The sequence below is a fragment of the Vitis riparia genome, chromosome 9, assembly GCF_004353265.1.
Source record: "Vitis riparia cultivar Riparia Gloire de Montpellier isolate 1030 chromosome 9, EGFV_Vit.rip_1.0, whole genome shotgun sequence".
NCBI classification, from domain to species: domain Eukaryota; kingdom Viridiplantae; phylum Streptophyta; class Magnoliopsida; order Vitales; family Vitaceae; genus Vitis; species Vitis riparia.
In genome coordinates, this window is record NC_048439.1 from 3,667,638 (window position 1) to 3,686,218 (window position 18,581).

Consider the following 18,581-nt stretch of genomic DNA (forward strand, 5'->3'; position numbering starts at 1 on the left):
TATTGGGCAAATGAATCCAGGGAAAGTAGATTTTCCAGTCCAATTATAGGAAGTGGCTATATCAATTATCAACATTATACAGATCCAAACATGCCGTTATTATCTGACTTTGGAATCTGACTCATCAAATGGCATCTTATTAAAATCATGAGTGGGATATGCACTCACCCTTTACTTTCTTTTATTTATTCCTAAAATTTTCTGAATTTTCTTTTCATGGAATTTCTTTTTCATGTGGCAGACAAAGTGGGAAAAAAATTCTTTTGGTTGTGTGAGAGAAGAAATAGATAATTACAACCCATATCTTATCATAAATTTTAACCTATAGTATTTCTTGTCATCAATTTCTTTCTTTCTTTGCATTAACATTAAGAAAAATTAATTTACTTGTATTTTTCTTTTTTTACCTTTTTGCCCTTTTAGGTTAGGGTTAATAAATTATTAGTGACACGTCACCTATCATAGAATATTTAAGGGTGACATCATCCTCAGATATAAGCAAATTATTTAAAACAGGTTGATATCATCCAACTTTCTTGAAGTTATTAACAAAGATTGTCAAATCAAATTTTAGATTCTTTTCATATTGTTTTTATATTTTAATATTTTTTTCATTATATTATTCATATTTAATTGAGATTAAGGATGGTAATCGGGTGTGTTTGAACAGGTCGTCCTTATCCGAATGATACGATTGATTAGCTGATGTTATTTTACTATGTTCAACTCTATGTATGTCTCTATCTGTAGAAAACATTAATTGTACAAAAATGGTTACCCCACTTTATTTATTTATTTATTTAAAATAATTTTCATCATTGTCCGATTAAAAAACTAAATAGGTTGAGTTGGGGCGTGCAGATATGAGAAATTCTCATACTCGTCCAGTCGGAACTCATTTAATTTTTTTAAAATATTTTTTTAAAATTTCTTAATTTTATAATTACATTAAAATAAATATATTTTATAAATAATTAAATTATTATATATTTTTTTATAACTTATTTTCAATTATTACTATTATTATTATCTATATATTAAAAACAAGAAAATAAATATTAATTAAATTAATTTTATATATAATTGAGGTGGAATAAGATAACACCTAAATTTGTCCTAAACCGTCCTCCATTTTAAATGAAATCTCAAACCCATTTATTTAAATTTCAAATTCCTTTCATTATGGGCAGGGTGGAGTGGATGTCTAAGAAAACTCATTTCATTATCATTTCTAGTTGAGATTAAACATTGAAACTAAAAAAAAATGTTTAATGTAACATTTAAAATTCTTTTTTATTATATTTTATAGAATCTCTAAAAAAAATTATTTATAGAACTTTCAGCATTTACCTACCTAATTAAAATATGTTCTTTTTATAAATATTGAAAAGGTATTATTAGTCAAGTGATGTCACAAACACATCTCAAACTTTAAGTCTTATAATCGATATTTTAATTCTATTTATTTGTATTTTTATACCATAATTTCATTTATCAGTATATGCATTTGAGTTTTTAGCAAAAAAAACCTTCCCACGCTATACCTTCTACCAAAATAATTCCTAAATTAATGCGTCTTGGCCATTTGGATATCCATGTGACTTGGGAATTTATTTATTTTTTTGTCAAAATTTTTAAAACATAAAATTATAGATGATGACTATTGTTTTAAATTTAAACTTAAACTCTTAGTGATTACGGGTTTAAGCCGTACTCACCAATTATGATTTTAACCATTTAAAAAAAATTCAAAATCATAGTTATCAATTATAATTATATGACATAGATATCTATGCGGATAAGACGCACTAATTTAAAATTTATTTTATGAAAATTTTATTTTAAATAAATCATTTTTACCCAAAACTTTGGTTTAGTGTATGCTCTACATTGAACGATCCAGATTTAAAGTTGGATGGAAATCAAACTTTTATCGGAAAATTTTCAAAATTGCTTCCTAAACCTCCCTTCACGGCTTCACCTAACTAATTTATGAAGTTAGCCCATTTTTTCGGTTTGATGATGAGTTGGTAGGGAGTAGGGTGGTGATTCGTACACGTGGCCTGAAAACAATAAGATAAATAAAGGAAGTTTCGACTATAAATAATTAATTGAATGATGGTAGCAACTTTCACATGCATATGCCAACTATAATATAAAGAGACATGTAGCTGAGGTGTCGACAGCCTTTTATTATTGGTTTGGCCCAACTACTTGAATGTGTGCATATTTTTATAAACCATACAGTAAGATTTGTACAAGTCAAAATGAATTTAATTTAATTTAATTTTTCTTTTTTTAGTGCATGTATGATAAAAATACAAGTTGATGTGTCAAATATTTTTAAATACAATAAAACATAACAACAAAAAAAATTGGGTTTTATATCTTATCTTATTTGGTTTTTTGAACTAGTGTGAATAGTGATGTGAATAGACGAGTTTTCGCTTGCAAATTTATTCTCCATTCTCGTCTCGTTTTGATCTTAAATTAGATATGGTATAAATTTGGGTTGGGAATAGGATCCACGTCCTGTTTAGGGTAAATTTGGGTTGGGAATAGGATCCACGTCCTGTTTAGGGGTGATAATGAGGTGAGTTTCTTTTTTTTTTTTGTATTATCTTACCTCTAATTAGACATTCGAAATTTAAATGAACAAATTTGAAGTTTTTAAAAAAAACGAAAGATGGGTTCAAAGCAGGTTTGTGTATTACCTTGTCTTATCTTGACCTATTACAATTATATATAAATTTATTTTTATTTTTAGTTTCCTATTTAATAAAATAATAATAAATTACTTTTTATAAAAAAATATATATAATATTTATTTTAATGTAATTAAAATTTTAAAAATGATTTTTAAAAAAAATGTTAAATAGGGCGGGGAGGTCGGACATATATGAGAAATTTGCAAACCCACCCTACCCATCCCATTTAATTTTTTTAACGTGACAAAAATGAGAATAATTTTGAATAAATAAGGTGAGATTGGGATGGGATGACCGTGTTGAACTCACCCTATTGTCATCCCTGGTCTTGCCCTATTTTTCCCCTCCTTTGTTTCACGTTTATAAAAAATTATCATCCCCTTTCTACGATTTTGATTATCACTCTCAGTACCTAATTCAATGAATTCTTTTATCGTTCTTAAGTGTAAGGATATATTCAATTAATAAAAAAAGGGTTGGGATAAGGGTGACCCGACCATACCCGAGTCCATCCCATTGATGTCTCTAGTTGTCATAGATCATATTTTAAAAGAGTCCAAACACGGTTTGCATGGTGGGTAAGTAAGAAATTAATAAGGTTTTTTTAATGGGGGCAACATAATCAATATTGAGCAGCCCACTCAACCATTGACCTGCCTTACAATTAATACAGTCGATGAATTAGAAATGAAGATGGGCTCACAGGTGGTTGGCTCCCAGTATTGTACGCGTGAAAATTTATAGACGCAAAATCTTGGGAACCAAGTATGAAAACAAGGGGTTGAGCTTGAGTCATGGAAAATGTACAAGGAAGAGTAATGAGAAGCATTAAAGAGAAGAATGCAACACAAGTTATTGCCATTGGACCACTTTGAATCTTTGTTGCATGATATTATTAAAAAATAAAAAATAAATAAATAATTATAAAATGTTTGAAAAAAAATATAACATTTTTAAAATCGTTGTTTCAAAAAAACGATTTTACATAGTGAAATTGCATTTTCAAAATGAGATTTTAATAGAAGTATAGATTATTAATTTATACTAAACTCGTCTTATAAAAAAAATGATTTTAACTTGAATAGTTATAAAGTAAAATTATGGAAAAAGTGGGTTTTGATTCATTAATATGAAAATAAATGAAAAAAAAAACTTAAAATTTTTTAAATTTGTATTATTTTTGTTCATTTAAAAATAATTTGAAATATATGCACTTTTTAATAAATCATTTAATTATTCTATAAAATACCCATTTTACTTATCATATTATTAATATTAATTGACAATAGACTCTTCCACATAAATGTTTTCATTCCTTGTCTTATAATTATTTTCATTATTTGAGATTTTTTTTTCACTATTTCTAATATCCACACTCTTCAAACTACCTCACTTTTGCTATTCGATGTTTGTCTATAGAGAAAAAAAGAAGTCTCAATTTTTTTAAAAATGTGTTTATTTTTCGAGGAAAAAAATTCTCAAATAATAATAAAAAAATAATAATAAGTCTAAAATGAGGGAAAATATTTATACGATAGAATTTAATTGTTAATTGATATCGATAATATGACAAGTAAAATAGGCATCTTAGAGAATAATTAGATGATTAAATTATTTTAAAATAGATGAAAATAATATAATTTAAAAAAATCCGAGGTTCTATTTTTCATATTAGTGAGTTAAAAGTCAATTTCTCCTAAAATTATAATTTTTAAAACCATTTTAATATAATTAGGGATATTTTTTATTAAATGGTTATTATCTCACGTGGACCTACAACAATTTGGAAGGTGTGTGGTGAGATTAACGTTAGAAAAATAATTTCGTTTCATGTTTAATATTGAACTTAAATGGATATACAAAAAAGAGTAAAACTATAACTTGATTAATACTTTTGACTTTAATATGGTTTGAAGTTCTTTAAGTAAGGTGGTATTTGTTTTTTTTTTTTTTTACTTAATTATAAATAGAATTTTAATACTTAATAGTGTTAAATATTAGATTCATTCGATTTTTTAAAATATTTTATTTATATTAAATATTAAAAAATAAATAAAAACCAACATATTATTTTTTCTATTTAAAAAATAAAATATTTTGACCTTTTCTATTCAACAAAAAGTTTTATAATAAGTTGGTATTTATATTTTTACTTAATTATAAATAGAACTTTAATACTTAATAGTATTAAATATTAGGTTGTTTGTTTTTTTAATATTTTATTTTTATTAAACATTAAAAAGTAAAAAAAATCAACATATTATTTTTTCCATTTAGAATAAACTAAATATTTTGGTTTTTTTCTATTTAGCAAAAAGTTTATAATAAGTTATAAAAAAAAAAAGGAAAACTAATAATTTAAAGTCTAAAAGCAAATTGTTTTTAGTAAAAAGTTAAAAAAAAAAAACAAATGAACTCTAAGTTATGAAAAAAAAAAAAAAAACACTCTAAATTTTGAAAGCAAATTTTTCTGCAAAAAGTTGAAAAAACAAACATTTACTGATTGTCTTGAATTCCTTCATTCTTGAAGTCTTTAGTGATGGATATGAAAATGATTTTATCGTTCATTCTATTAAGGGACAATTGTGTTTTGGACCTGGTTGGACCAAAAAATTAAGGTTTAGTTCATATAAGTTCATCATTTAAGCTCATGACCTAGAAAAACTATGAAAATTGAGAAGAATGATATAAATATTTTATCTTTCAAAAAATGATTTTTATTGACTATGAAAAAAAAAGAGTAGGAAAACATTAATTTAAATTTTATTCATTTTTTAAACCTCAATAAAATTTAATTTAATTTAGTGATTTGGAAAAAAAATACACCATTTTCCAAAAAAATAAAAATAAATTATTATTATTATTATTTAAAAATCAAACATCTTGAAAAATATATGTTTTTAAAATTGTGTATATAAAAAATAACTAAAAATATGTCAAATTTATTTTTTAAAATAATACATTTAAAAAAAATTAGTTTTCTAAAAATAATAAATTTTCAGAATAATTATTATAAAAAAAAATTAAAAAGTTTGTCAAACATTATGGTAGAAAATACTCAAAATAGTTTTTAAAGGGTATATTGGTCTCTTCACATTTTATATCCTTCTCATCAATTATGTAACTCTTATAGGTCAAATCTTAATTTTCGGGTTCAATTGGGTCCAAAACACAATTGTCCCTTATATTAATGAAACAGTGAATATCAAAATGAATCTAATTTAATTTGTTATGGGAAAATGAATCAAAACATTTAATAAAAGGAAACTTAACTTCTAAGAAAAGAAAACTCAAGGCTTTTTAGTTCTAACAATTAATACTTAACGCAATGAACATCCTGAGAAATTAATTTTAATAAGGAGAATAAAGGAAGATGATGTTTCAAAACAGTGTCGTTTCAATTCCTCCGTTCCCTTCAGGTGCGGCCGTTTGTTTCCGTTTCTAGGATAAAAACGACAAGGTTCCTCGTGCACTCTTCTCGGGTTTTTTTTTTTCATACTTCAATTGAGACCCTCTATTTGTCCCATGCAAACATGCGAGCTCTCACAACATTCTACACCCGAAGACACCTCCTCAGTCCAAAAAAACACATACCCATATCTCCCTCTCCTCTCATCTCCTTCCAATCTCACCAAAACCACAAATTTTCCCGCCATTTCCGTTGCACCAACCACCGGCGCAGCGAAGAATCAACGAGCCTTGACGCTGATTCTCCAGGTATCGGGAGCAGTTCAAGCTCACCTGATGGAGAAACCAATTCAAGCAGACCTAGAACTTGGACTGTGTTCAATACGGAAGGCAGTCAGTACAGTGACATACAAGAATCTGAGTCGAAAAGTGCAGCTGAAAGGAACGAGGTTTCGGAAAAAAGGGGTTACGGGAGTGTGGGGAAGGCGAGATTGGGTGGTAGGTATGTGCCAGCTTCGAGCGATGGCGGTGTTGTGAGGAGTAGGAAGAAGAGGAAGAGTAAGGTATTCTGGGTGTGTTCCGACTGTGGGCATTCGGATGGGCACTGGTGGGGGGCGTGTAGGGAGTGCAATAAAGTGGGTACAATGAAGCAGTTTTCAGAAGGGGAAAGCGGCATTGGTGGCTCGAGGGCGAGCGGGTTTGAGGTGTCGGAGAATGTGGTTCGATCGTGGTTACCCCAGCAACCCACTGAGACGCAGCCTCAGAGATTGACGGATGTGAACCGGGGGATTAATCAGTTGAATTGGAGGATTCCCTTGTGAGTTCTTCCTCTTTCGGTTTTTCATTTGGTGCCTTACATTTAGCTGCTGAGGAAATGGATAAAAAGAAAGAGAAGAAAATAAGATTTTGAATTTTTGAGTGTTAGGATTTTATTTATTTTGGTTTTGTTTGTGGAAAGCTAACCCAGCAAATGCAAATGCGTGTATTAGATTTCAATAAATAAATATATTTCATTTTCTATGTTCTCAAGTAATGGAGCATGTAAGATTCAAAGGTTTTTAGCCTCTTTTTTCAAAGCAGCCAGATGAAGGATTTAGTTGTTTTTAATATCTACGGGAATTCTTGTTTGTTTGGCAACTATCTACGGTTTGAGTAAATATCAATTAGGAACAAATTGGACTGATGAAAATGGCATATAGACAACAGAGTAACTGAGGGAACTCTAAGATCTTTAAACTAAGTAAACTAACTGTTTAGTACTCACCAACTGATTGCAGCTAAGTTTTCTCCACGAAGAAATCAGTTTTACTGAAGTGTTTAATCATTGAAGATCAAATTATTGGTCATTTTTGCTCATTTTATTTCCTTGTGATGCTTTACAGAAAGTTAATATTAGTTTGTTTGATATTAGGCATGGGCCCTTTGGATCTGAAGTTGCTAGGGTGCTTGGTGGTGGTCTTGTTCCAGGTTGGTTCTGTTTTTCTAGTTATACTATATGTGTTGACATATGTCTGATTTTTCATGTAAGTTTTACTATTGAATGATTCTCATGTAGTTTGAGATTACTTTTAGGCTGTTTCTGTGTGAAAACCATGCTGCATGCTGTATATCAATCGTCCTATGCTTAAAAAATTATCTGTCTTTAATGCCTCTGCCCAAGTATTAGAAATCCTACTCTGCTATTCCAGTATGCTGAATAGTTAAAAATTTATTTTAAATGTGGATCTTTCTGGGTTTGTAGGTTCTTTGGTTTTGGTTGGGGGTGACCCTGGTGCTGGCAAGAGTACGTTGTTGTTACAGGTAAAATATAGATTTCTATATTTTTATTCAATTGTAATCCTCTCCTCTATATTAATTCTCTGTTGTTATCAAATCTTACATTTGAAATTGAAGATTGCTGCAATAATAGCTGAAGGGCATGATATTGATCGATCAAGTCCAGTTGTGTATGTATCTGGTGAAGAGGTTAGTGTTTCTTGAGCCAGATTCTTGTTCTTAAAGCTATGCTATTTTCATATCTTGTTACTCATTTACCTGCTTTCTAATTTTTGTTTGGCATTTTATTTTACGTCATTGTTCATTTCTTATGTTCTATTTGAATCTCTGAAACTAGTAGGGAGAAAAAAAGGGAATGGAAGGAATCTCAAATTCTCTTGGTTAGTTTGCCTTGAAAATTACAAAGGACATAAATTATAATAAATATTATTTGAAGACATATATTTTCAAATTCTTCATTCTTTCAATAAAGAAACAAACTTGGGGAAATATGAGGGAAAAAATTTAATGAACTTAAATTTATTTTTTCATCTTCCTTCATATTTTCTGTCTCCTTTTTCCTCCTTATTTTCTTTTCCTCATCCTCTCCTTAACTTTTCATGATCCAAATAAAGCTTTATAGTAAGGCCCATTGAGCAGCACATGACAATGAAAGTTTTCATCCTTTAATGGCATTTAAAACTTTTCTATGATTTTGTTCCCGTATTTTTATTATTTCAATTGTGAATGTTTTCAATAATGCTTACTAAGTGATTTTAGGACATCAAGAATTTTGAGGGGTTTGGAGTTTTTCATGATGCCATTATTATATGGAATTACTTAAATGTTTTTTTTTTTTCTTTTTTTCCTGATTAACAATTTGAAGGTTTTGGCGACTTCTTCATTTTATATTAGGAGTATGGCTACGGATGTTTTGAAATATAATTTGATTTTATTTTTCATTTTTATATAGTTTCTAGAACTTGAAATTTGTCATGTAAACGAACATAAATCTTTAACTTAACATGCAATCAAATCACTTTGTCATCTTCTCCATGGCAGAGCGTTGAACAAATTGGAAATAGAGCTGACCGCATGAGGATTGAAACAGAAGACCTTTTCTTATATTCAAGTACTGATATTGAGGTGCATGGTGATGGAAATATGCTAATTTTTCTCTCCTTTTTTCTTTTTGGCTCATATATGTGATATTGCTTATGGAGCCTAATATGATTGATGTTTTTCTTTCTTTTAGGACATACTAGGACAAGTTCATCATCTTTCCCCTAGGGCTCTAGTTGTTGATTCCATTCAAACTGTATATTTGAAAGGAGTCACTGGAAGTGCAGGAGGTCTCTTGCAGGTCAAATTTTATGAACTCTTTACTTATTAAAGTGGGAAATCAGATTAGCTTAGAATGCTGGACATAGGCTGCTTGTGTTGCTCCTTTTGGGATGATATAGTACTAAGGCTTTCTTATTCTTAAAATAACATATTTATTTGCTTTATGAATGTTTCTAGGTCCTCTTGCTTTTAATATAATTCTGTGTGGGATTCATTTTCTTATGCCTTCCCTGTTTTATGTTGTTCAACATCCAAAAGGTTTGCTTTTTAAGAAGGCACATTTTTTTTTTTTTTTTTGTCTATTCTCTTTTGCTTTTTCTTTTTAAAGATACTCTTTTCTAGTTTGAGGACCTGAATTCTATTTCCACAGCAAAATCAGAAAGTATCAAATGTATATAGAGATGATACTATATGGTACTTTCAGGACTATAGCATGTGCTAACATTGCCTTGATTTTTGACAGGTGAAGGAATGCACATCAACCTTGCTGCGTTTTGCTAAGAAGACTAACATCCCTGTGTTTTTGGTTAGTATATGATACCTGGGGTCTGGTCAACATCCTATTTCCCCTTTTTCAACTGTTTTGAACTCATAACTCAGATTGGAATATGGTTGAGCATGCATTATCCTGCTAGACTACCTTCTAGCCCTTTTCTGGTTGTAATCATATCATTGCTTCAGATGGCTGGAGTTTAGAGGGAGATGTAGTTTTGAGAAGGGTTTGAATGCTTAATTTGTTTATCAATCCTAGAAAATAGAGGGGCAGTAAATATTATGTAGTTCTGCTTTTTAAGTTTTTTGGGAAGTTTGTTTAAGATCATGGTGAAAGTTTTAGCTTGTGGTTGTAGGCTGAGGTTTATTGTGAGGAAGCCTGAAATGTAGATCTTCCAACAATACGTTTGTAGGAGGGAGAAAAATTTGGATATGATAGTAAGAACAAAGGGGGTTTGAATTCAAAAGGATTGACCTTCGGGTGCTTATTTCTAAATCGAATATGGAGGTGTGGTCCATGTAAATTGCACGTTTCTACTCTAGCTGTTGAAAAGAATTGATTTCAGGGTAGAGTGGATGAAATAGTTCTTTCAGTGTATATTTTCGGCATTTTTTTCATGTCAATAAATGGAAAGCCTTAGCCTTTTCTCCAATTTTTAGAACTTCTCTTTGTTTTTTCTTCTTTTTAGCAGTATTGATTAATAGTGACTTAAATGCTACTAGACAAATCCTTCTGATTATTTTCTGCATATTGTCATTTTTTGTTTTGTTGTTGCTCCTCTCTCTATCTTTCTCTCTCTTGGTCTGAATGTAGCTACCCTTACTCTTGTTTTTGTGTATTTCAGATTGGACATGTGACAAAATCTGGAGACATAGCCGGGCCTCGTGTCTTGGAGCACATTGTTGATGTTGTTTTATATATTGAAGTTGGTATTTTGTTGTATTTTCTTTTCCTGGATAGTTGCTAAATATGGTACTTGGTTAAATTACAGGCTACCTTTCTTTGTTACCATTGAAGGTCTTGTTTGGTAACTATTTTCAAAAATTGTTATAGAAAATAATTTTTGAGAATAATTTTGAAAACCGTTCTCTAATGTTTTGTGGAACAAATGTTTGTTTGGGAACTTGAGGTATTTTTAATTTGTTTCCCATATTTTTTAATAGATTTTCAAAAATAACTTTATACGCAGGGCTTTATTTTTAATCATTATTTATATTTGTGTAATTAATTTTTAAATAGTCGTCAGAAAACAAGTGAAAACAATGGAAAACAATTAAACAATGTTCTTTGAAATCATCCCGTTTTCTGTTTTTAAGAGCAAAAAACTATTTTCTATTTTTTATTATCAAACATGTTTTCCCTATTTTTGTTCTGAAGAACAGAAAACTGTTTTTGAAAACAATTACCAAACAGACCTAAGCTTTTGTCTACTCCTTGTAAATTTTTATCTTATTAAAGTGCTACATTCCTTGGTTATCCTAGATGCTATCAAGTTAATATATCAATTGGAGATATCATGAGATCTTGTGCCTTGGGATGCATCTAAGATTTCTGCTGTATATGCTCTGCATTCAGTTGATCATCTTAGACATAATACTGAATATTTCTGAAATTTCTCTATTGGAAGAACTTGGGACTTACTGAAAACATTGACAAGAGCAATAATAATAACTGGAAACATAATAACCACAATGAGGGGAAAAAAGGGAGAAAGATGATGTTTCCATACTTTTAATCTTAGACCATCTTTTGAAGTTTATTTAATTTTCTTGATGCGCTTTATTTACCATATAACATTTTATATTGTCCCACAGGGGGAGAAGCACTCATCTCATCGATTGCTTCGGACTGTGAAGAATCGGTTTGGGTCCACTGATGAGGTATTAATTGTATTAGTGCCATATATTTTATTAATCTTTAGCATTCAGCCATGTTCATGTGTGCTCTTATGGGCTCTTTGCATACCTCTTGTGTATGTGGACTGCACCCCATCTTTTGTTAGGGGCCTTTAGTATAAATTCCTATGCCTAAAAAAAAAAAGAAAAAGAATTTCTTCCAAGTTAACTGTTTTTTCTTCCAAGTTTTGTGATTACTGAACCTTTAATTTCAGAATTAGTATTGCTAATGTCTCCTGCATTCTGGGAAACAATTTTCCATCTTTGTTAATTTTGTTTTATCTTGTCAACCTAGTAAACCCTATGGGAATGGGAATTTGAATTTCTTTGTTGAAAAGGAGTTTATGGTAATTCTTTCCCCTGAAAAATTTTCATCTCTCTTCTTATTTAAAGCTTATAATTAGCTCAAATATGCCCCATGCCAAGTACTTGTGCTAGTTTTGCTGTTAGTTATTAAACAAGAAGGCAAATAAAAATTATAAGCAAAGAATATTTTGGGTTCTCCACTTTCAATGTTATCTGCTACCTTTTTAACCCAAATGTGTTTTAGAACATAGAAAATGGAGCAAGCAGGTCCTTTTCTTTTTCCTTCTTTCTTTCCTTTTTGTTTTTGGGTCATTCATGGGAAAAAATTATACAACCCTCCTTGTATTTTGTTGGATTTGATATGGGAAGCGTATCCAAAACCAAAAATGTAGGATATAGATAATTGGACTCTATTATTTTTCTTAACCCATGATGAATGTAACAATCAGGAATATATATACTCTATTGTTTTTATTGATGGTAGATTACTTCTTTCTGTCAGCTTGGAGTGTTTGAAATGACACAATTGGGACTGCAAGTTGTTTCAAACCCCAGTGAGCTGTTCTTAAGTGAGCGGAACTCAGATTCGGAGATTTTAGCTGGACTTGCAGTTGCTGTAATTATGGATGGATCTCGATCTTTTCTCCTGGAAATTCAGGTGGTTCTTTGATTTTTTATTTCCTATAAACACAAATAGTCATTGCCAACTGAATGAGTCGAATGAAATTGTTTTCTAATCCATATAGGAATGGTATTATGTTGAAGATAAACTTGCACTTTGCAATCAGATTAATGATCAATTTTTAATTGTTTTGGAAAATTCCGGTGTTCTTTGCTTGTCTGCAGATTAGTGATGCCAGAGTTAGATAATATAATTTCCTTTCTAGCAAATATGGCAAAAAAATTTGGTGCATATTGATGCTTTCAAAGTACCCTGAGTTCCACCACTATTATAAAAAATTCATTTACAGGCATCAAATTGCTAGTTAAGCTCTCATTGATTTAGACTGACAAATTGATGCATTTCTTTTCTTCAGGATTTGTTTGTGCAGAGAGAACAACATAATCATATTTAGAGGCCTTTTGGGCTTCAATATTTCTTCTGAACTGTTTGTAAGGGAAGAACCTTAGGATAGTAATACTTTTGTCCGTATTATATTACTGAATTTACGGTTATAAATTCTCTATGTAGGCGTTATGTCTATCTGGAATAATATTTGCAAGGCAAGTTAAAGGGGTTCCAGTTCCAGTGAGGAGAGCTGAAATGATTATTCCGGTGAGTAATTGTTTAAATATTTTACTATACCTTTTGCATTGATGCTAGGCGCTCCTTTTATTTTTCTCTTTTCAGTTTAAATTCAACAAATTTCTGTAGATATCGGGGAATAATATAGCCATGCTGTTAAATTCTTTGGTATATTTGTTTCCTACTATTACTTCACAATCAGAATGCTCTCATCTTCTTCCCATAGATCTACAATTCCTCCTATGCATGTTGAATTTTCCTTAAGCTGGCTTGAGTTCATATCATGAGGTCAGGTGATGTAATTGTCACAAGAGAACCACAGGTTTCACAAGCTTCTACTTGAGAAGCATGTAATCACAATTTTGGAGCTGTGATTATCAGTAAAATAGGAGATTCCTTCATCCAAGGTGGGAGATAGAGTTTGAACGATTGCTAGGAGCCTAGTTTTGATGGCCATAATGGCCTTGCCTCTCTCAGATGGCTCAAAAAGAGCCACCACTGTGACTCGGGTTGTAATGGCATAATTTGGCCTCCTGAATGGCTTGAAGGCGTCCAGATAGCCTAATGGGTGCCAAATAATGGGTGAAAGGTCCATGAGTGAGACAAAATAAAAGCCCATTGTCTCATAATATTAGTCCATAATGGCTATTCTAGGGTGAATTCAAATGGCCTAAAAACCACATATGAACCAAGATAAGCAACTATCAATGATCACACGGAGTAAACTCATTAATGGAAGGATTTCCAGAAAAAGTGGAACACCAGTTCTCTTCCTCTAGACAGGACAAGTGTCTGAAGAATCCTTCTGTTTAAAACAAGGGCCCTTATGTTCTCACTCTCCAACACAGAGATGGAAGAAACAGAGAAACTGAAGCAGCAACACCATTAGTAGCTTTCCAGCAGTTTGTTTCAATGAAAAGGCCCTTTTTCAATATTGAACTTAATATTCAGAATATTATCTTCTTGTCTTTTCCTCCGAATTCCCAGCAGCCAAATAGAGGTTAACCCCATCTTCAATTAATTATTTCAGATTTTGCTTTGTTTTTTTCCATCTTGTTTCTTTTTTTTTGGTTGAAATCTTTGAGGTGACATTGTGTTTATTTGCAGCTGAAGATGCTTTTGTATTCCTTAAATATGATGTAATAACTGACCCTTTGATCTCTTTATCTGTTAGGTTCTCATGAAACAAGCTGGTCTGAAGCTCCAAGAAAATGTAAATTAATATTTCCCCATTATTTAGCCTTTCGAATTTAGTAAGAATTATCAGTAAGGGCCATAAATACATTTTTAACATCACTTCTTCCTGACCTTTCATATCTGTTATACCATTGATTCAACCAACTACCAATGATGGTTACTACAGTTATTTTAATCCCCTGCTCATATCATTGGTTATGCCCCTCAACTTAAAGTGGTTTCCTTTTCCCCTTTCTTATCACAGGGCATCTTCTTAAATGTTGTAAGTGGCGTGACACTGGCAGAGACTGCTGGGGATCTTGCTGTAGCAGCTGCCATTTGCAGCAGGCATGTGCTCTATCATTTAATTTCACATCATCTACTGTTATCAACTGGTTATAACTTCTATCTGCATGCTAAATATAGGTTAATGTTATGTTTGTTCTCAATGTCTTTTCCCTTCTGTAGTCTTGAAGTTCGATAAATATTACATGGGGGTGTAACAAAATTCCCCTGCCCTGCTTTTCTTTTCTTTCATCTCTTCCTTCTTTAATCCCCTCCAATGATGAATTCACTACTTTTCTTTGTTGTATAAATCAATGAACAAACTTTGTTTTCTTCAGCTTCTTCGAGTTTCCTATTCCCAATGGCATTGCATTCATTGGAGAGATCGGCCTTGGTGGTGAGCTTCGCACGGTATGCATATTTTTCCTTGATCCTGAACTGATTTAAGAAGTGAGCTAGTTTTATAGTACCTTTTAATTGATTCCCTCACTGGTTTTTGGAAGTTTGTACACTGTTTTAGAGAATCATATAGTAAATAATGCTTTTGAAAGGGTGAATTTCATCAGTCCATGAAATACTCACAAACCAAGCTTAGGAATTTGGTCTCCTGAAGCTTCGCTCTTAAGCATAACTTGCATCACCTACGCATGTATTTATGTACTTTTCTGTGAGGCTGTGTTGATCACATATTAGACTGAAATGACTCATCAGCTCAATAAAGCCAAGCTCGGCCTTTGCCTGGCCAGTCTCACCAACCAAATTCACTACATGCTCAGTAAGCCTGATTCCCCCAAAACTCGAAGGAGGCTGAGTAAAGCTGAGCCTAAACCTTTATTATGATTGAGCTGGGTAAAGCTCCTTCAAACACAGCTTGTTTACAGCCTTCAATGGTATTCAACCCTATTCCTTCCAAAACTGTTGGATTCCGTGCAATGACTAATGGCGAAAAATAGAAAAACGAGAAAGACGAAGGCGAAGATTTAACGTGATTCCGCTAATTGCCTATATCCATAGGGACAGGATTTTCACTATGTTAAAATTAGGGTTACATAAAATGGTATTTATACTGACCCTTAAAAATGAAATTCCAAAAATACCCTTGAAACTTACCACAGGGGCATTGCCCTGCACCCCCAACCTATCGTTCACCTCACAACAAAAGAAGTACAAGTCTGAATGACAAATGCCGGAGCAAAGCAGAGTGGAACGGAGTGGAGCAGCGGGATTTGCCCCTTTTTCTCCATATGTCTTTCGCTCAAATATGAGTCACATACTACAACAAAAACTGACACGAGAAATTGTATGCTTTATCCACATCACATTCATTGTTCGTGTTTTGATCATCTTAATGCTGCTTAATGCAGAAAATCTTTCGCCTTCGACGTATATATTTTTTTTGGAAAGAGACTGTTGGTGATCATTTTCATCTTCTGCAGGTACCCAGAATAGAGAAAAGGGTGAACACAGTAGCGAAACTGGGATACAAAAAATGCATAGTCCCAAAAGCAGCTGAAAAATCTCTACCAACTCTTGAGGATATGAACATTGAGATTGTGGGCTGCAGGAATCTGAAAGAGGTTATCAGCACAGTTTTTGTCTGAGGCTTAAAAGAAAAGCTGAAGATCATTTTGACCTTTTTTGGTTACCTTTCTATCATATTCATATAATTTTATTTTTGTAAAAATGTTAATTTTCTACTTTTAATTTAATTGCCTTTTGCCCCTACTATGATTAATTATTTTGATTCCTCTTTTTTATCATTTAGGCTACTTTTAATTCTTGGAATTTTTTTTGGAAAATACGAGGAAAAGAAAAAGAGAAAAAAATAGAAGGAATGAAAAAGTGAAAGAAAAATTAAAAATAGATTTAAAGTCAATAAATTTATTTTATATATTTATTATGATTTTTTTAATTTTAACTCTTTAATATAAAAATTAAATAATTTGAAAATGCATTAGTTTTTAATTAATTTTAATCATATTTGATTTTCATTAATATATCTTATAGTACAATCAAATATGAAAAATTTATTTTTCTTAACATTTTTGTTTTGTCTTGGAATATTTTTATGACAATTTCTCAACAGAATTAAAAAAAAAATTGTTATTTTTAAAATTTGATAATTATTTTGACCCATGCTTATGTTTCAAATAACTCATTGATGATTGATACCAAAATATAATGAATACATCTTTCTGTAGATAAAAACGTGCTTATAAAAAAATAATTTTTTTTAAATATATTATAAATACTTGAAATAATTAAGGATGTGTGGACCCCGCATTTCGGCTCATGCGTTTCCCACTCGATGGTGAGCTCGATTTTTATTTAAAAAATTGATTTTTATTCATTGTTTGAAAAATGACTTGGAGTCGCCACTTATTTTTGTTTTATTTTTAAAAGGGTAAACAAAATAAGAAAGAAAAACCCTAAGTGCGACTCCTTGTTTTGGAAAAGGTTGGTCTACGAAAAACCGGATCGGGTTCGGGGGTCAGGTTACTTATCGGGAAGGTACGGTAAAGACCGTAGCACCCCTCTAAGTCCCTAAAGTCGGGTCTCTACTAATAAAATGAAGCTGATGTGGCAATTGATGAGTAAATCAATGGATATTGAAAATGATCATGCACATGTGAGAATCAAAACACTCAATGAAGAATGATCAAAGTGAGAGCGGGGCGTACCTTAGCATTAAACGATCAATGTGCTATCACAAAAATTGGGTCAGTGTACAATAAAGAGCATAAACATAACTCGCATGTCACTAAATCGAGTACAAAAGTCATCACATGTCACAGTTCATTCAAATTGATTTTTATTTTAAAGAGAATTCTTTGATGTAGGGCCCTCCACCAAAGCCCGTTTATTTTCGCATGAATTAATTCCCTAAATTCCATTATTCGGAATTACGAAATTGAATCTATGCGTATTTTAAAACATTTTAAAAAATATAGGAAGTGTGAAAATTGCTTGCCATAAAGAAAAGTGGCAGCAAATTTTTATTGGAAAGTGAGACTGTTGGAACCTCAATATTCTAAGGATGAAGGGAAATATGGAGTTGAATTTATAAAAGAATACTAAAATCCAAAAGGTTATTTGAATAAAGGAATTTGGAGAATTATTTGAAGAAATAGGGCATGAAAATAAAGGGTAATAAAATAGGAGATGGTACGTGGCCCCAAAGGTGGCCATGCAGAGAAAGTGGGGTATTTAAATAGTTACCAGATTAGATAATGGAGTTATGGGCCCTACTCACTTTTCAATCACATATGTCTTACCCATCAGCCCAGTCGTTGCAAACCCAAATCGCTTTCTTAACTCTGTTGCTGATGCCATCATTTTCCTCACACCCTTCTCTTCTCTGACTTCCTTTTCCAGCACCTCAATCCTCTCATTGTCTCCTCTTTCTTTTTCTGATGACTCCACGTTGACGTCTCCGTTGAGATACCTATTTGCATAGCCGTTTCTTGGTTCAGACGAGCAAGTCCCGACTGATGGGGAGTTTTCATTGAAGCCCACATGACCAACACAGTGATCTGGAATTGTCTTTCTCAACTTCTGGACCTCTCTCTCAGAATCAAACGGATCTCTGTTTGCAACATCAAGCTGCAGCTGCAGATGTGAGGAATAGGACAATTGAGAGCTCAATGAATTCTACAATTCCATGATTTGATCATATACCCCCAGTATCATGTCGTCTCTTTTCCTCAATTGCTTCCTCAGCTTTCGTATCACTTTCAGTTTACTAAAGAAGTCAGAGCCGGATTTTGAGACACATGGCGAGTCTGAACAGTTTGAGGGGTGGAACAGCTTTGGAGACAGCTCAAGGTGCGCAGGGGAGGATGCCTAGACAGCACCGTTCTATCTGGTATGCCTAGGGGTAGGCACCATCATGAACTGCCCGTCTGATGAGAAGCATATTGATTGCATTGCATCCAAGTTTCTTTGAGAACTGCAATGATGGTTTC

The 18,581-nt window shown here is 31.8% G+C and overlaps 1 protein-coding gene across 1 annotated transcript; it reads left to right on the forward strand.

Moving 5' to 3' along the window:
* Positions 1-6,241: 6,241 nt before the first annotated feature.
* On the forward strand, positions 6,242-16,217 carry LOC117922435 (DNA repair protein RadA-like). The gene is made up of 15 exons (XM_034840570.1): positions 6,242-6,933; positions 7,528-7,583; positions 7,858-7,916; positions 8,010-8,081; positions 8,934-9,017; positions 9,127-9,234; positions 9,679-9,741; positions 10,553-10,633; positions 11,523-11,588; positions 12,412-12,567; positions 13,102-13,185; positions 14,330-14,368; positions 14,597-14,679; positions 14,955-15,027; positions 16,053-16,217. The coding sequence occupies exons 1-15, from the start codon at positions 6,242-6,244 to the stop codon at positions 16,215-16,217; spliced, it is 1,881 nt and encodes a 626-aa protein (XP_034696461.1).
* Positions 16,218-18,581: the final 2,364 nt, after the last annotated feature.

What these genes read in the sequence shown, in the direction of transcription:
- LOC117922435 (XM_034840570.1), top strand. Translation starts at nt 6,242, where the DNA reads ATGCGAGCTCTCACAACATTCTACACCCGAAGACACCTCCTCAGTCCA. An exon ending in ATTCAAGTACTGATATTGAG is followed by an intron (nt 9,018 to 9,126) that starts GTGCATGGTGAT and finishes TCTTTCTTTTAG; the next exon opens with GACATACTAGGACAAGTTCA. An exon ending in GCAGCTGCCATTTGCAGCAG is followed by an intron (nt 14,680 to 14,954) that starts GCATGTGCTCTA and finishes TGTTTTCTTCAG; the next exon opens with CTTCTTCGAGTTTCCTATTC.